Source organism: Sarcophilus harrisii, chromosome 2, assembly GCF_902635505.1.
Source record: "Sarcophilus harrisii chromosome 2, mSarHar1.11, whole genome shotgun sequence".
In the NCBI taxonomy this organism is placed as follows: domain Eukaryota; kingdom Metazoa; phylum Chordata; class Mammalia; order Dasyuromorphia; family Dasyuridae; genus Sarcophilus; species Sarcophilus harrisii.
Genome location: NC_045427.1, coordinates 262,880,261 through 262,897,850, shown reverse-complemented (window position 1 = coordinate 262,897,850; position 17,590 = coordinate 262,880,261). Strand labels below are relative to the sequence as shown.

Below are 17,590 nucleotides of genomic sequence, written 5' to 3'. Positions count from 1 at the left end.
GCCATCAAGGGTGTCCACTTGAGATTAGTTTCCTAAATTATCTCTAAGAGATGAAAGTGGTGGAGGAAAAGAATGTCTCAAAACCTCAATAGTTAATTAGTACCCCCAACTTAAAAGCAATAAGTTGGCATCAATTCATCAAATTTGAAACAAAATTAAACATTTTTTCCTCTTTAAATTTACTACTATTACTAACATAATGAAGTTCTATTATTCAAAGTTTCTGATTATTCACAAAAAAACAAGTGACTAATTAAAAACAAGGGTAGCTCTACTACACACGTGTAGTTTAGGGGACTTGAAAGCAAAACTAGAACTATGTACACAAAAACTACAGTAACATTAAAGAAAATAATGGTAAAAGGAAACTGAATTTTAATTAACTGCAAAAACCAATCTTGTCCCAAGGAACAATTAATGAAACATTTCCCATTTTTTGATAAAGTGAGGTCCTATTTGCTACAGAAACAGTCAGACTCAATAGGAAAGTTGGTTTTTACTTATTTTTCCCACTATGTTGCAATGTGGAGAGGAGTATATTTTGAAAATAAGGCTGTAACCAGTTCCAATTATCTTGTGATGAAGAAAGCCATCTACACCCAGAGAGAGGATTGTGGGAACTGAGTATAGATCACAACATAGCTTTTTCACCCTTTTTGTTGTTATTTGCTTGCATTTTATTTTCTTTCTCATTTCTTTTTTCTTTTTAATTTGATTTTTCCTGTGCAGCAGGATAATTGTACAAATGTGCACATATCTGATTTTATATATATATGTCATGTTTATCATATATCGATTGCTTGCTATCTAAAAGAAAGAGTAGGGAGAAGGGGGGAATTTGAACACAAGGTTTTACAAGGGTTAATGTTGAAAAATTATCCATGCATATCTTTTGAAAATAAAAAAGCTGTTTAAAAAAAAAAAAAAACCAATCTTTTTTTTTTTTTTGCTAAAGCAATTGGGGTTAAGTGACTTGCCCAGGGTCACACAGCTAGGACCTGTTAAGTGTCTGAGGTCAAATTTGAACTCGGGTCCTTCTGACTTCAGGGCTGGTGCTCTATCTACTGCACCACCGAGCTGCCTCTTACAAACTAATAATTCAAGATTTCATTAATGATAGAAAATAAAGAAGCTGTGAGGAGAGGGAGAGGGAGAAGAGAGCAGAGGAGGAGAAACAAGAACGGAGACTATTATGCAAATCAAAGGGCAACAATTAAAATTCCCAACCAAAAAAAAATAAATGCATCTTTGCTTAAAGGACATAAATAATTCCTCTTCAATTTATTGCCAAAGTGAAACTAGCACACATTAAAACAGAACCCTAAATTAAATCTTAAATCTAGTCTTGCATTATATAATCTCAAAGGCTATATAAGTTCATAAATCCTGTCTTTCACTGAAACAAAAAAGTGCAAACCTGGATGACATTTACAGTTATAGTAGCCAGGATAAAGAGGAAAAAATGGAAGAATATATATATATATATATATATATACACACACACACACATACATACATACAGGATTGTTCAAATTCACTAGCATGAAAGGTAAAAGGCTGCCAAAAAATGAACACAATTCTTGCCTAACGTTTTTCAAAAACGAATGTGTCTTCACCATTCCTGTTCTTGCTTCAAGCCCATGACAATTTGCTTATTTCCTAATGGAAAAAAAACTGTCAGAGGATCTAGATTCAAATCCTGAATCCATTATTTGCTACCTGTGTGACCTTTAAACAAGCCACAAAATAGAGACTAAGATCTCTTCCTGCTCTAGATCTATTATTCTATGACTTTCTTCTGGACTTCAGTTTGCTTATCTAATATTAGATAAACTCTACATAGATATCTATTTTGGCTCAAAATACTGTGATCTATCTTTCCTAATGATTTCAATTTTGTTAAGATATTTTAGGGGTATTTTATTTCTTAAAATTGCGAGTTCATATTCATGGCTATGCCTTCATCTTCTCTAAATGTCCTGATTTAATTTCTGTATACTACTTTATACATATATAAGAAGGGAGTGGGGGGAGAAGAGGGTTATTTCTGCTTTGTTCAATTTCCACCAAGACCTAAATTCTTACATTCTAGTGAGACATATAAAATATTATGCTTAACTGTGCATACCCTTTGATCCAGCAGTGTCTCTACTGGGCTTATACCCCAAAGAGATACTAAAAAATGGAAAGGGACCTGTGTGTGCCGAAATGTTTGTGGCAACCCTGTTTGTAGTGGCCAGAAGCTGGAAAATAAATGGATGCCCATCAATTGGAGAATGGTTGAGTAAATTGTGGTATATGAATGTTATGGAATATTATTGTTCTGTAAGAAATGACCAGCAGGACGAATACAGAGAGGATTGGCGAGACCTACATGAACTGATACTGAGCGAAATGAGCAGAACCAGGAAATCATTATATACCTCAACAACGATACTGTATGAGGATGTATTCTGATGGAAGTGGATTTCGTCAACAAAGACAAGATCTAACTTAGTTTCAATTGATCAAGGATGGACAGAAGCAGCTACACCCAAAGAAAGAACACTAGGAAATGAATATAAACTGCTTGCATTTTTGTTCTTCTTCCCAGGTTATTTATACGTTCTAAATCCAATTCTCCCTGAGCAACAAGAGAACTGTTCGGTTCTGCACACATATATTGTATCCAAGATCTACTGTAATCTATTTAACATGTATAGGACTGCTTGCCATCTTGGGGAGAGGGTGGAGGGAGGGAGGGGAAAAATCAGAACAGAAGTGAGTGCAAGGGATAATGTTGTAAAAAATTACCCTGGCATGGGTTCTCTCAATAAAAAGTTATTTAATAAAAAAAAAAAAAAAGATATTATGCTTGCATAGAAAATACACTCTTAATGAAAGAACAGTAAGACTATGCTCCAGAAATCTGATCATTTTCTTTTTTGAGAATTCTTACCAAAAAGGATATTTTCTTACTATCTTGATTTGACCATGAAACTCAATTTTATTTATAGCAAATGATCAACAGCATATAAGTCATAAACCTAAATAATCACATATAGCTAGTCAATCTTCAAAATTAGTTTAAAATATAAGCCAAGATGGGTCTTTTGGCTAGAAATGGATTATATAATCATAAAGGTTCTATATATTTGTGGTGTTTTGGAAATCTGATCAAGAGGACTAGACAGATTTAGATGTGTATATGATTCTATACACATACATACATATGCATGCATGCATGCCAGGCCTGCATGTACAAGTAGGAATGAATAGGAAATGTCAGAGTCAAAGAACCTTGGTTTGTATCCCTTTGGACAAGTTACTCAACTTTTCTAGTTGTTAAGTTTCCTCATTTGTAAAATGAGGAGATTGGGCTAGATGGGCCTCTGAAAGACAGCAGATAAAGCAATTTTAAAAAATGAAGGGGAAAAGCACTAATTAAAGATCCAGAAATCTACAGGAAACAAAATCCAAGAAAGAAACTTGCCATAAAACTCAGTCTCTTATAAACAAATACAAAAAATACAGGTAAGAAATTAAATGAACTAGAAATCCTGATTCAAAGGGACAAAAAAAAAATCAATCTTATATTTATCACTGACACTTGAAGAAATGGGATTCATAATTAAAATACAGCTATTCGAAATTCCCCCAATTGATAAATGGTCAAAAGATATTAATAGACAATTTTCAGATGAAGAAATTAAAGCCATCTATATAGTCAAATGAAAAATGTTATAAATCACTATTAATTAGAGAAATTAGAAAATAACTATGAGGTAACACCTCATATCTTTCAGAGTGGCTAAAACGAAAGGAAAAAATATGAGAAATGTTAGAGAGGATGTGGGAAAACTGGAACACTAATGCACTGTTGGTCAAGTTGTAAAGTGATTCAGCCATTCCAGAAAGCAATATGGAACTGTGCCCAAAGGATTATAAAATTGTGCATTATCCTTTGATACAGCAGTCTCACTAAAGATAAAGGACCCATATATGCAAAAATGTTGGTAGCAGTTCTTCTTTGTGGAGGGAAAGAATTGAAAAATGAATAGATGACCATCAATTGAAGAATGGCTGAATAAATTATGGTATATGAAAATAATGGAATATTATTGTGCTACAAAAATGATGGAACAGATCGATTTTAGAAAAGCCTGGAAAGATTTACATAAACTGATGCTAAGTGAAGCAAGCAGAACCAGAAAAACATCATCTATAGCAACAAGATTATGTGATGATCAATTATAATATACTTGGCTCTGCTCAGCAATTCAGTGACCCAAGGCAATTCCAATAAACTTTGGAAGAAAAATGCTATCCACATCCAGAGAGAGAACCATGGAGTATAAATACAAATCAAACCCAGTACTTTCACCTTTTTCTTTTCTTCTATTTTCCCCCCCTCATGGTTTCTCCCTTTTATTCTGATTTTTCCCTTCCCAACATGATTCATATGGAAATATGAAAAAAAAAATTAATGTGCTTGCATAACCTAAAATAAATGCAAAAACATAAAATAAAATAAAAAAATATTTGAATATAGTATTGTGTCACTGTGTATTAGGAAGATTAAATTTAAAAATCATTTACTGAGCACCTAAGTGCAAACTACTATAGATATAAAGACAAAAATTAAAATAGTCCAAGTTCTCAAAAGAAAACTTGGCAGAATAAATTATTCTGTATAGGTTCATGTGAAGAAATTCAACAATGGGGCAAGTGGATGTTAATAGCTTCGAGAAAGATATAAAATCTTAAAATGTAAATTAAAGGAAATTTTAGGAGCAAAAAAATTTAACTGATTTCATAAAGATATTTTCTACAAGATAAGTCAATGTATCCAGAATAAGGAAGGAAACAAAACTGGAAAAACATTGCACCAAACATTTCTAGATCATCCACAATGTAGAAAAGATTGACAAATTTCTAACAATGTGAATTACCTAACATACAAGTGGTAAATATATGAAGAAGTAGTTTTCAAAAGGTGAAACCAATTAGCAACCACATGGGAAAAAATTGTTCAAAATCTCCAATAATTAGAGAAATGCAAACAACTCAGTGCCTACCTAACCCATCAAACTGGAAAAGTTATTGTAAGATGACAAAAACTTGTACTGTTTTGTAAAAGAGCAAAATTCTTTATATTGCTGGTAAAGTTGAACCAATTGTAAAGCAATGTGAAATTATACAATTAAGTTGCAGAAATTGTGCCCCTCCTGTGACACAATAGTTCCATTGCTGGGATCATATGTAAAAGACAACATAGAAAAGGGATTTAAAAAAAAAAAACTTATTTTAAGAACAAAAAGCTGTTAACAAATAAGGTTCATCATCAATTTGGAAAAGTCCAAACACATTATTTGTTTATGGCATATGAACATAAGACAAATTAACATACATAACATTATAAACATGCATACTGACTACAACCACATAGTTAAAAGCCACAATTCTTCTGGATCTTTTCGAACCATCTTAATTATATGTAAATTCATATTATATAATTAAGATGGTTCGAAAAGATCCAGAAGAAAAAGACAATAGAAATACTATGATAAAGTCAAAAATTCTTTTAGAGTAGTATTACTATCTAAATAATAAAAAAATTATAAACATAGGCCAATGATTTACAATGTTTTAGATTTTACTTCTTATATTCCTTCTTCTTAAATGCTTTTGTAATGCTCTTCGCTTATATATTTAAACCTAAATAAATTTTCAAAAGAACAAAACCTTTCTATGGTATTCAACATATCCAATAAAGACTTAAATTTACTAAATAAGTAATCTTCAGCATGTACTTTCTTTTTTTAAATAGCATTTTATTTTTCCAATCATATGCAAAATTGTTTAACATTAACCTTTGCAAAACCTTTGTATTCTAAATTTTTCTCCATCTCTTCCTCCCTCCCCCATATCTCAAAGACAACAAGGAATCACACATAGATTATATGTGTATAATTCTTCTAAACATCTTTCCATATTTGTCATGTTGCACAAGAAAAATCAGATCAGAAGAGAGGGGGGAAAAAAAAAAAACCACGGGAAAGAAAATAAGCAAACAACCAAAAACAAAAAGGGGCAAATATTATGTTTTGATCCACATAGTCTCCACATGGCTCTCTCTCTGGATGTGGATGACATTTTCCATCACAAGTCTATTGGAACTGTCTTAGACCATCTCACCGTTGAAGCATCAAGTCCACCATACAGTTGATCATCACATAATCTTGTTGTTTCCGTGTACAATGTTCTCTTGATGCTGCTCACTTCACTTAGCATCAGTTCATGTAACTATTTCCAGGCTTTTCTGAAATCAGCCCAGTATAAACTTTCAATAAATGAAAAATAATTTGAGTGTTTAGTAATAGACATGGTGCTAGCTTACATTGTATTTGTGTGTTGATTACTGTAGAGGGGCTTTCCCTGCCTTTTCCCCCTCCAATCCTTGATGCTAAACACTAATTGAAAAAAAAAAAAAAACCCACAATCATATCAACTGGGCTCACTACAAAGCATATAATAGTAATCCTTTTATTCTTGACAATTACACTCCTCAAACACCTATTAAGTTTTCTTTCTTTAGGACCCCTACACACTCTGAAGCCATTTTACCACAGGGTCTCCCCTCCTATACAAAAGAAAAAAAAAAAATCCATGCCAACCACAGCAGTGGATTCTCTTCTTCCCATCTCAAAAACTTCTCTTTCTTCATCACTCCAAATTTTCTTCTTCACTCTAGTATCTAAACAAGATATACAAAACCTGCATTTCTATTTGTTTCCTAAATTATAAAGCCACTGGACATTTGCTTTTTTGACCATTTCCTTTCATCTTCAATCTCTCCCTACCTGATTAAGTTCCTTCTCTGCTGCCTATAATAATATTCAGGTCTCTCACATTCTTAATTCTTCTATTTCTTTTTTTCTTTCAACAATCAAACTCCTAGAAAAAGACAGCCATACTTTTCTCAATCCCAAACAATAGGGTTTCCAATACCAGAGTGAACCACACTGCCTCTTTCAATGCTAAACGAATTCAATTTATCAAGCTATATACAAAAACCACTTTGCTATAAACAGATACAAAAAAAAAAAACAAAACAGTCCTTGCCCTCAAGAAGTTTACATTCCACAAGGAGGATACATGTATAAGCATTTTTAGGAAGGAAAACAGTAACTGAACGGAGATGGGGGGGGGGGGGGGGGGGGGAAGGAACACTTCATATAAGAGATGAGATTTGCACTGACTTTTTGGGGAAGCTAGGAATTTCATGAACCCATCTAAATCTAATTATTGTTTCTCATTAGCTAAACTAGAATACTATCCTGCCTCACCTCAACCCCTTAAAATAGTTTCCTTCAAAGCACAATTCAGATGCCGTCTCCAACAAACAAACAAACAAACAAACAAAACCACAAAACACAAACGTATAGATTGTGTTCCAGTAAATGGAAGGTCTTTGAGGTGAGCAGTAAATGTTTTTTGTCTTTATATCTCTAGCAATGAATATAATCTCGTACTTGTTGGATTGAGTCTCAAAGCAACAAGACACAAAGAACAGTGGATTGGCCATTTTTTTTTTTTAAATCAAAAAAGTGGTTCAAATTTTACCTCTTAAACTCATAATCATAAAGTTGCTCAAGTTCCCAGTTCTTAATCCAGTGCCTGGCACACAGTAAACATTTATAAGTAATTATTTGTTAATTAACCTTTAACCTTCAATGCATTTCTGTTTTGACATCTGAAAAACATTGGTAGTCCTTATAGTACATACCTCGCAGAAATGCGTAAGGTCTGTGTGAAAGATCACAATTTTTGTGCTAAAAGAGACCTGAAAAAGAAAAAACTAAAGCCCAGGGAGACTGATTTGATGACATTACACAGTCAAATTTAGATCTTGTGACTTCAAATCAGATGCTCCTTCTACTAAATTACTACTGTGTAGAAGATTTCTAATAATCTGATCTATTTAAGTAGGCTACTTCCAAAAAGATTTATCATTTATCACTGGAGGACTTAAAAATAATTGCTAAAGGGGCAGCTAGGTGGTACAGTGGATAGAGCACCAGGCCTGAAGTCAGGAGGGGGCTTGAGTTCAAATATGACCTCAGGCACTTAACATTTCCTAGCTGTGTAACCCTGGGCAAGTCACTTAACCCCAATTGCCTGAGGCCCCTCCCAACACTCCTCCCCCCCCCCCAAAAAAAAAAGGCTAAATGATCCGGTAGAGAGGAAGCTGTAAAGTAGATTGACTTTACTCAGTATGAGTTGAACTAGATGACCCCTGAAATATCTTCCAATTCAAAGAGACCATGACTAGTGTCTTTCAAAGAAAAGTTATAATATGTATATTAGATATAGTAAAATACTACTTTTCCTACTAGTAGAGAGTCAAAAGAGAAAAAAGGTAGAGCTACACTGCCTGCTTACACTAAAATTTAGGAGATAATAAATTTTGGCATGAATATAAATCTTGTAATGCTGTTGCTGATAAACTGTTGTAAAATTATAAATACAAGGAATTTTGAAAAATATGACTAAAAAGCGGCAAGTATGAAGTATGAAGTAAGCAGAACAAAGAAATCCACATAAACAATGATGACAACACAAATGAAAATAATACTAAGAGGAAGCAAAACAAAAAACTACTATATGCTAATCTTGGACCCAAAGATGATGAAAGGAATCTAGGTGCAGAACACTGCATACATCAGACATTTGCTGTGTTCCTTGGATTTCCTTACAGTTTTCTTTGGTATAAGGGAAGCTCAATTGAATGGTAGGGATGAAAGGTTTAGAGAATATATATATATATATAAAGAAATGACTAATATAGAAAATGATAAAGCTCAGTGGTGTCAAAGTCAAATAAAAACATATCCCTGTGGGTTCATGTTGACTTAGAAAATAACAAATTAACATTACTCACATTGTACTGTATTTTTATTTATTTTTTAAATACTTTGCAGTTACATTCTATTCTTTGAGGCAGCACTCAGGAGTTTTTTGGGCTAATATCAGCCTGCAAGTTAACACCTTTAATTAAAGGGACAATTTTGGAGACACTTAGGAAGACTCACATGAAATGAAAAAGCATGAAGTTATTAGCAGAACAAGAACAACTTATACAGTAACAACAACATTGTAGAAAAACTTGAAAATTATGACCCATAAGGAAGTATACTATCTATTTCCTGACAGAAAGATTATGTACTCAAAGTATACACTAAGAGATATTTATTGGACAAGTCAATGAGGGAAATTGTTTTGCTTAACAATATATCTTTGTTGTTTTTCTTTTTCCAATGTAAGGCGAATTTTGGTTAAATGAAGGGGAAAATTTAATTTGAAAATTAGCTCATATAAAAAGCAAAAATCATGAATGAAACTCTGAAATACAATTTTTGCTTTCAAGAAAGCAGACCTACATATATTCTCAGAAACTCACAGAAAGAGAAACTGGAGATGCTTAAAAAAGAGAGAGAATAAATCTCTAAGTGATAAAGTAGAAGCAGCACTGGATTTGGGAGTAGAGGATGATAAATTAAATTCTAACACTACTTAATACTTTGGAAAACTAAACCTCTCTAGCTATCAAGTTTTCTCATCTGCAAAGTGAGAAGCTTGATTAGATGATTCCCAAGAATCAAATACTAAATGATAAAATCTCTTTCGAGTGAGACAGAAAGGGAAAAGAGATAATTTTTTTAGGCAAGATGTTCCTCCCTCCTTAGATGGGAGAAAAACACTTGGCAAACATGTGGAAACAAACAAACAATATGTTAAAAGATACAAGCAAATGAAATAGCTAATAATCCGTTATTTATTCTATTAATTCTGATGAACCTGCAAAACTAGATGAGCAAAAATAAGATACCAAGGTAATCCAAAAGTCTCATTTTTACTTCTAGTTTCATTCTTCTCAATAAATCATTTACCCAGTTAAGGAACAAAAAAACAAAAAAGGAAAGAAAAAAAGAAATGGAGGAAAAAATACCCACAATTTATTTCAGTGTTACCTATACTCCTTTCTCTAAGCCTCTGGTGGAGGTACTAATGACAAAAAGTTAAAAGGGACACTAAAGCAATTTAAGGCATGGATAATTCAGAAACTATTTAACCAGTAACTGGATGAGAGAACTAAATGGTCTTACAATCCATTCAAATATGTTACCTATCCTTAATTTTATGATCACTAGTCTTGAATGGTCCATAAAACCTTATTAAGATGGATCTGAGATATTTCAATAGCTGGTTCATTAAAAGTCTTACTATACTTACTATACTACTAGCTCTGTGACCTTGTACAAGTCACTTAATCCCAACTGTTTCCAAAAAAAAAAAAAAAAGTTGGGGCAAAACCATGCAAGAACTCTAAAACAATGATATAACTCTTTTCCCATTTTTCAAAATGGTCATCAATAGCATAATTCAAGGCCCTACCTGAAATGGTTGTATCATAGTTAACATTTTTAACATATTGGATGAAGGCACATAACTGATCCTTTTAATGACTAAACTTAGAACTTCACTTTCAGCTCCATGGCAGTTATAATCTACTCATGTCAACCAACTGTAGATGTCTGAAATTCAAAACATCCTGAACACAAACTACCAATAACAGTTTTAATAAGAAGTTTTAGTTACTGAATCTGGAGGAAATATTTATGAAACTTGTAGGCAATATGATAAGAACCAGTTTTAAGTCCATTCAACTTAACCTTTTAGAGCAGTAATGGCAAACTCAACTAGAAACAGAGCCCTATTATCGACTTAGAAAACTTCAAAATTACATTCTCTATATTGTATTTTTATTTATTTTGTTAAATGTCATTTTAATCTGGTTGAGCTGTTAATACTAGGACTTGCTGCCATCACAATTTGACACTTCTGTTTTAAACTATACCAGACAACTAAGATTTTGAGTTGTAGTGAAGGTACCAATCTTCACTGAGAAAAGGGTCCTCACTGGGAACATCCTACATTGATGACACATATCAATTCCCCCCCCCCCAAAAAAAAGGAAGAGGGAGAAAAAGTGAGGGAGAAATGTTTAAATTCAACTACCCTCATAAGGGAAAAAAGTACATGAAAAATATGAAAATTGGTCATTAGTAAATGTTTGCAAATGCTGCATAGTTCAAGTATGATATAGCATTTGCCAAGTGTCCATAATCATTATTCTAAAATGCCACTATAAAACAATCCCTCCAGGCCTATCACTCTATAAAATGAGAACTACATTGTCATACCTTTCAGAAGCTTCCTGCTTTAGTTGTGGAATCCCATCAGGAGTCAAACCAGAATCTAAAAACCCAAGAAAATCTCGTTCTGCATTAAAAGATGCTTTCTCCAAGTCCATCTCTGATGGTTCATGGCCACCCAATTCAGTATCTGGAACACTCTGTTGTATCTCTGATCCATCACTTTCAGTAAGATGGCCCCGATAACCAGGAGAACTGGGGACACTACTCCCTTCTTGGTCTGAACTGTTCTTTTGTCTCACATCTCGTTGAGGTTTGCTGTTCAATCCATCATCCCGAAACCCTTTGGCAAATGGGTTGTAATCTATTTTTAACTGGGTAATTTGAATGTTCTGATAAGCTGTCACTGCAAAGAACTCAGTCTGTGGGAAGGTGAAAGTATGGACATCAGGACCATTTAGCTGTATAATTTCTGTAGCCTTTTCTGCAGGTACCAGGTGAAGCCGTGGCAGGTAACGATGCATAGAATGTAAGATAATGTGCCCTTCCTGATCGAGTGTATTGTTGGTAAGTTTCAGTTTATAGAAAGACACTGGTTGATGCATCCAATAATGGCCGGTAGAAGGAGATTCTGGATGAATGAACACCCTCCCCAAGACATGAGGCTCTGCTTTACCACTGGGCTCCCACCAGCGGCCATTCCATTTATAGCGGTGGTTGTCCACAGGAGAAATGTCCATTACAAGGATATATTTCAAATTTGAATTTAAGCCAGTTATCCAGTAACGACAATAAGGAAACATGCGTCTTCCCTGCTTAGTTAGAATCATTTCTGTGCTTCGATGATAGAACTCATTCCACATGCTATTATTATCCAGGGTGACAGTGATGCCCCCTGAAGTACAATCAGCAGGAAGGCATGTCTTTACTTTAGTTTTTACTGGTGATGATGACACACTGCTGGCTAAAGCACAGGCATCCCGGTTTGCTACTAAAATCCCTTGATCAGTTTTACTATTTCCTTGCTGCTGTTTCAAGATGACAAAAAAAGCAGGTGCTGCTCCTGATACGGTACCACCATCTTGATTATTCAATGCAACCTGCTGCTGTTGCTCCATAATAACTTTAGTAGTAAATTCTCTCTTGAACTAATTGTAGACAACAATCAAAATAGCTCGGCCTGTGTTCTCACCATCCTGAAAACAAGCAAAACAAATAGCTGAATCTTCTTTAAAAACAGATAATACAGTGCTACAACAACTTATTTCAAAATGACAAGGATGTGAGAAAAATGAATCTAAAAACTGAAAAGGACAATGTATTCTCATAAATATACCTTAATTATTTCATCATATCATTCCATTGCTACAAAACTGTAAAAATACCCATTCAATAATTAAAATGTCCATATCCGTTGATCCAGGAAACTCCACTACTAATCTAATGAGGTTAAGAAAGGTCAAATATATACCAAAATATTCATAATTGCACTTTTTAATGGTAGCCAAAGGTTAGCAACAAAGTAGGGAAACAATGGAATAAATTGTGATACATGAACTCAATTATTATACCATCAAAAAAATGACAAAAGTTAAAGAAGTATGAGAAGACTTTTATGAATTAAAGTAGAATATAATAAACAGAATCAGAAAAAACAATATATACAATAATTTCAACTATAGAAAGAAACAAATAAGAATAAAAACTAAGTACAATGTTATTATAAAGCCCTGGAAAAAAAATACCAAATATACTCCCCTTTACATCCAAGATAAGGGGTGTGGAGGAGAATATTACAAGTGCTGGCAAATAAAGTCACTGCATTACTTTACTGAACTGTTCCCTTTCCTCCGCTCCTTTTTTAAAAAATCTTTGCCACAAAGGAAGGCATAGTGATTAAAGAAAGACAGGGAAATAAATACATTTGAAATGAATATTAAGTAAGATTAAAAGTGAAAAAAATTTTGAGTAAATTTTTTTGGCAATGATTTTTTTTCCTCGAAAGTATTTTATTTTTCCAGATCCATGTAAAGATAGTTTTCAACATTCATTATAAGATTTGATGTTCTAAATTTTTCTGCCTTCCTCCAAAAGACAGCAAACAATCTGACATAGGTTTTATATGATCACATATGTGAACCTTTTAAAATTATTTCTATATTTATCACATTGTGCAAGAAAAATCAAACCAAAAGAGAAAAACCACAAGAAAAAAAAAAAGGGGGGGGGGTGTAAAAATAATGTTTTGATCTACATTCAGTCTCCACAGTTCTCTCTCTGGATGCAGATGGTATTTTCAAACGCACATCAATAATACTGGAATTGTTTTGCATCACTTCATTGATAAAAAGAGCCAAGGCCATCACAATTGATTAATATATAATCTTCCTGTTACTGTGTACAATGTTCTCTTGGTTCTGCTCACTTCCCTCAACATCAGCTCATGTAACTCTTTGCAAGCTTTTCTGAAATCAGCCTATTCATCGTTTCCTATAGAACAGTAATATTCCATTACATTCATATACCATAATTTATTTAACCATTCCCCAATCCATGGATATCTCCACTCAATTTCCAGTTCTTTATCACTACAAAAAGAGCAACATATGGCTAACGATGATTTTTTAAAAATTAATTTTAATCTATTTCAAACTATTTCTCCCAATTGATTACTCTATAATTTACTATTAAGCATTATCTCTACAAATAAAAAAGTATATGGTCTTAATTTTAGAAAAGCTCAGTATTTAAAGATCCAAACTTACAAGATTATTACAAGATTTTTGTTGATTTTTTTGTTGTTATTTTTACAAAACAAGTCTTCCACTTTACAAAAAGATCACCCACAGTAAATATCTAACTCTTCTAGATCAATAAAAATTCAATTTACCCAAAACATTCTCAATAATTTATCTACACTATACAATGAATTACACCCAAACAACTGTGACTTACTTCAAAAACCAGAGTAACAGGATGAATGAACTGAAGCCAAATCTAAGTTAAAAAAAAAACCAAAAAAAACCCAAAAAACTACATTCTGAGATTTTTATTGTGATACTTGTGGGGGGGTGGGGAGGGTTTGACATAAGAATAGTCAATGTCAGCAAAACATGCTCAGAAGAGAATAAAAAATTCATAACAGGAGAGAGAGAATAATAAGCAGCTCAGGATCAGAAGTATTAATTGAAATTTTATGTTTAAAAATAAGTTAAGTACAAGTTCATAATGAAAATAGTCTTTTTTCTAGTGTTTTTCAAAATAAAGTAACATTCATTTTTATGTCTTCTATTTGTCTCTGTCATTTCCCTTCTATCACTTACTCAATCCCTTCTTGTAACCTGCCTCATTCCTTTTTACCTACAAACGTGCCTATGTTTCATAAGTCCTGAAAAAAACCTTCACTTTTATCCTTCTATTCCCTATAACTATCTTTTATACTTCTGTCTTTTCTGGTTAAACTTCTTTAAAAAATATTTAAGATACATGCCCCCACTTCTTTTCTTCTCACCCTTTGCTTACCGATTTACAATGCAGCTTCTAGTTTTAGCTTCCAGTTTCTAGCTTTAGTTCACTTGCAAGATTCAACCTTCTTTTCTCAGGCCTTATTCTACATGACCTCCTGCAGCTTTTGACACTATTGATCATCTTCTTTCTACTTTCTTTTAGGTTTTCCGCAAACTTTCTCCAAGTCTTTTCCTATCTAGTTGACCATTCTCTCCATCTCCTTTGCTAGATCCTCATCCAGATCATTCATTTTAACTGTATGTGTCCCACACATTTCTATCCTGAGATCTCTTCACTTCTACTGGGGCCACCTCCAGGCATCCTTATCTATATCTTGTTACTGTTTGCAGATGGCTGCAAATGAGAGTGAGACTGGTGACTCTGCATAGCCCTCCTTAAATGAAATCCAAAGCATCACCTTCCCGATTTCATAGTTTTCTTTCAAGAACAAAAGACAACCTGTGAGAAGTAGCTGTTCCACTAGGGACCCAACTGTCTAGTTCTAGTTGAGCACACAGTTCATCCCTCCTCCCTTTTCTCTGTCCACATAGAGAATCACACACTCCCCCTTTTTTCCTTCAATAATACTTTATTTTTCCAAATATATGTAAAGATAGTTTTCAACATTCATTTTTGTAAGATTGTGTTCCGAATTTTTCTCTCTCCCTCACCTCTCCCCGCCCCAAGACAGCAAGCAATCTGATTTAGATTAAATATGTGCAATCCTTTTTAAACATATTTCCATAAGTCATGCTGTATAAGAAAAATCAAACCATAAAAAACATAATAAAGATAAAAACAAACAAAGGTGAAAATACTATGCTTAAATCCACGTTCAGTCTCCATATAGTGCTCTCTCTGGATGCAGATGGCATTTTCAAACCCAAGTCTACTGGAATTGCCTTGAACCATCACATTGTTGAAGAGCCAAATTAGGGTTATCATATTCTTAACTGCAGGTGCTCTCCCCCAAAGGAATATGAACTTTGATCACTGAAACTTCACAAGCTATCTTGGAGTTTGCAATTTAGATTTCTTTCTTAAGAACCATGTCTTAAATCTAAATCACTCTGGCTCTTACAGATTGATGCACAAACTAATTTATTTGTAATTTAGGCCCCAATGGCTCAGTGAGTGTCAATAGCCATTGTTTCTGTTTTGAGCAGAAACCCTGAGGATCTTCCCCAGCCTAGCTGATTTTGTTTTTGACTAAGTAAAAGACTAGTTTTTTACCTATCAATCACTGAATGGGCACTGCTTCAAACAAACTGAGATTCGAGAAAGCTTCAGCTTCAAAAGGCCAAGGTCTCCCACTGTATGCAAGGCCACTTCCAAGGTATCCTGATCTCAATCTTGAAACTGATCTCAGAAGACTGGAGGAGAGAATGAGACTGGTGGTGATTTAACAATCCTTCCTCACTTAAATCTAATTCATTTACAAGTCATGGCATCATCTTTTTTGATGCCAAGATCCTCTTTGGAAACAAAGGATAAACAACAATACTACTTCACTTAGTGATTTTTCATTAACTTCTTTGGATTTCATTACAATCTCTATATGTTGTTGATTCTCAAATCTACCTAACCTGCTCCAACCTCTTCTGATATCCAATCTTGCATCTCCAACTGCCTTTCAAATATCCCTAAAAGATGTTCAATAGATATTCTTAAACTCAACATGTACAAAAATTAACTCGCGACCTTTCCCCCATTTCCTCTCCACTATCCCTATTACTGTATATATAGTACACATTCAATTCTTACTCAGACTCACAATCTAAGTCTTGTGGGGGGGTGGGGAGGGTTTGAGAGAGCTTTACATGTGGCATTTGAAGGATTTTTAAGGAAGGGATGGATTCTGAGAAGTACAGAGATAAAGACCATAGTAGGCACACGATGGAAGCAGAGAAGAGAGTGCACACAGCTATGGAGTGGAAAGGAAATAAAATGTTAAATTAATTTTGGGGGTTGGGGGGGGGGGGAGGGGGGGTGGAGGCAGAAGCATAATCATAGTATTATGCCAGTTTGGCTTTAGTGTAGAGTGGATAAAGATGGGTAATGTGTAGTAAACCTGGCAAGGTGTCATAGTAACACAGAATTTGAGTTGGAAGGGATTCCAACAACCACTCAGTCCAACCTACACACAAAAAGAATCCGCACTATAACATAGCCAACAAGTGATAATCCAACTTCTGGTTAAAAACCTATTAAGAGGGGGCAGCTAGGTGGCTCTGTGGATAGAACACCAACCCTGAAGTCAGGAAGACCCAAGTTCAAATCTAAGTTCATACACTTAACACGTCCTAGTTGTGTGACCCTAGCCAAGTCACTTAACCCCAACTACCTCAACAACAAAAAACCCTATTAAGAAGTGGAACACCTAAAGTTGCAGATTGTAAAGGAATTTAAATGCTAAAAGGAGGAGTTTGCATATTATAAGTAAGAAAGACACCTTGAACTTTTTGAGAAAGCAAAAGGCTCATCTTGTCAGCTGAGTAAAAAATAAAATACTGAGAGAGGGACACACTTAGGGGCCATTGCAATAGTATATAAATAAAATGAGGGCTGAACTAGGATAGTAGCCACATGAATGAAAAGAAAGGAACAGGTGCCAGGACTATGACAAATGAACTAATGCAAAATCTAAGTATGCAACCTTTGGTAACTTGACAGAAATAGAAATATTAGGAAGAAATGAGATAGATCACAAAAGAATGTTTTGGTTACGTTAACCTGGATGTGCCTACAGTACATCTAATTGGAAACATCTAATAGGGCAGTTGGTCACAATCAGACTGTTATCCAACAGAGGTTTAAGATAAATAAAGAAATGATTTCCTATAATAATGTGTTTATATATTATTAGTATGGGCGACAAGGGTAAA

The 17,590-nt window shown here is 34.0% G+C and overlaps 1 protein-coding gene across 14 annotated transcripts in view; it reads right to left on the bottom strand.

The window, feature by feature from the left end:
- Positions 1-17,590, bottom strand: part of MGA (MAX dimerization protein MGA) — a 224,311-nt gene that overhangs the window by 77,202 nt on the left and 129,519 nt on the right. For all 14 annotated transcript variants that reach the window (XM_031952126.1, XM_031952133.1, XM_031952129.1 and 11 more), the window contains one exon: positions 11,247-12,394. In XM_031952126.1, the coding sequence (XP_031807986.1) occupies positions 11,247-12,316 (1,070 nt within the window). In that variant the 5' untranslated portion in view covers positions 12,317-12,394. The remainder of the gene's footprint in view (positions 1-11,246; positions 12,395-17,590) is intronic.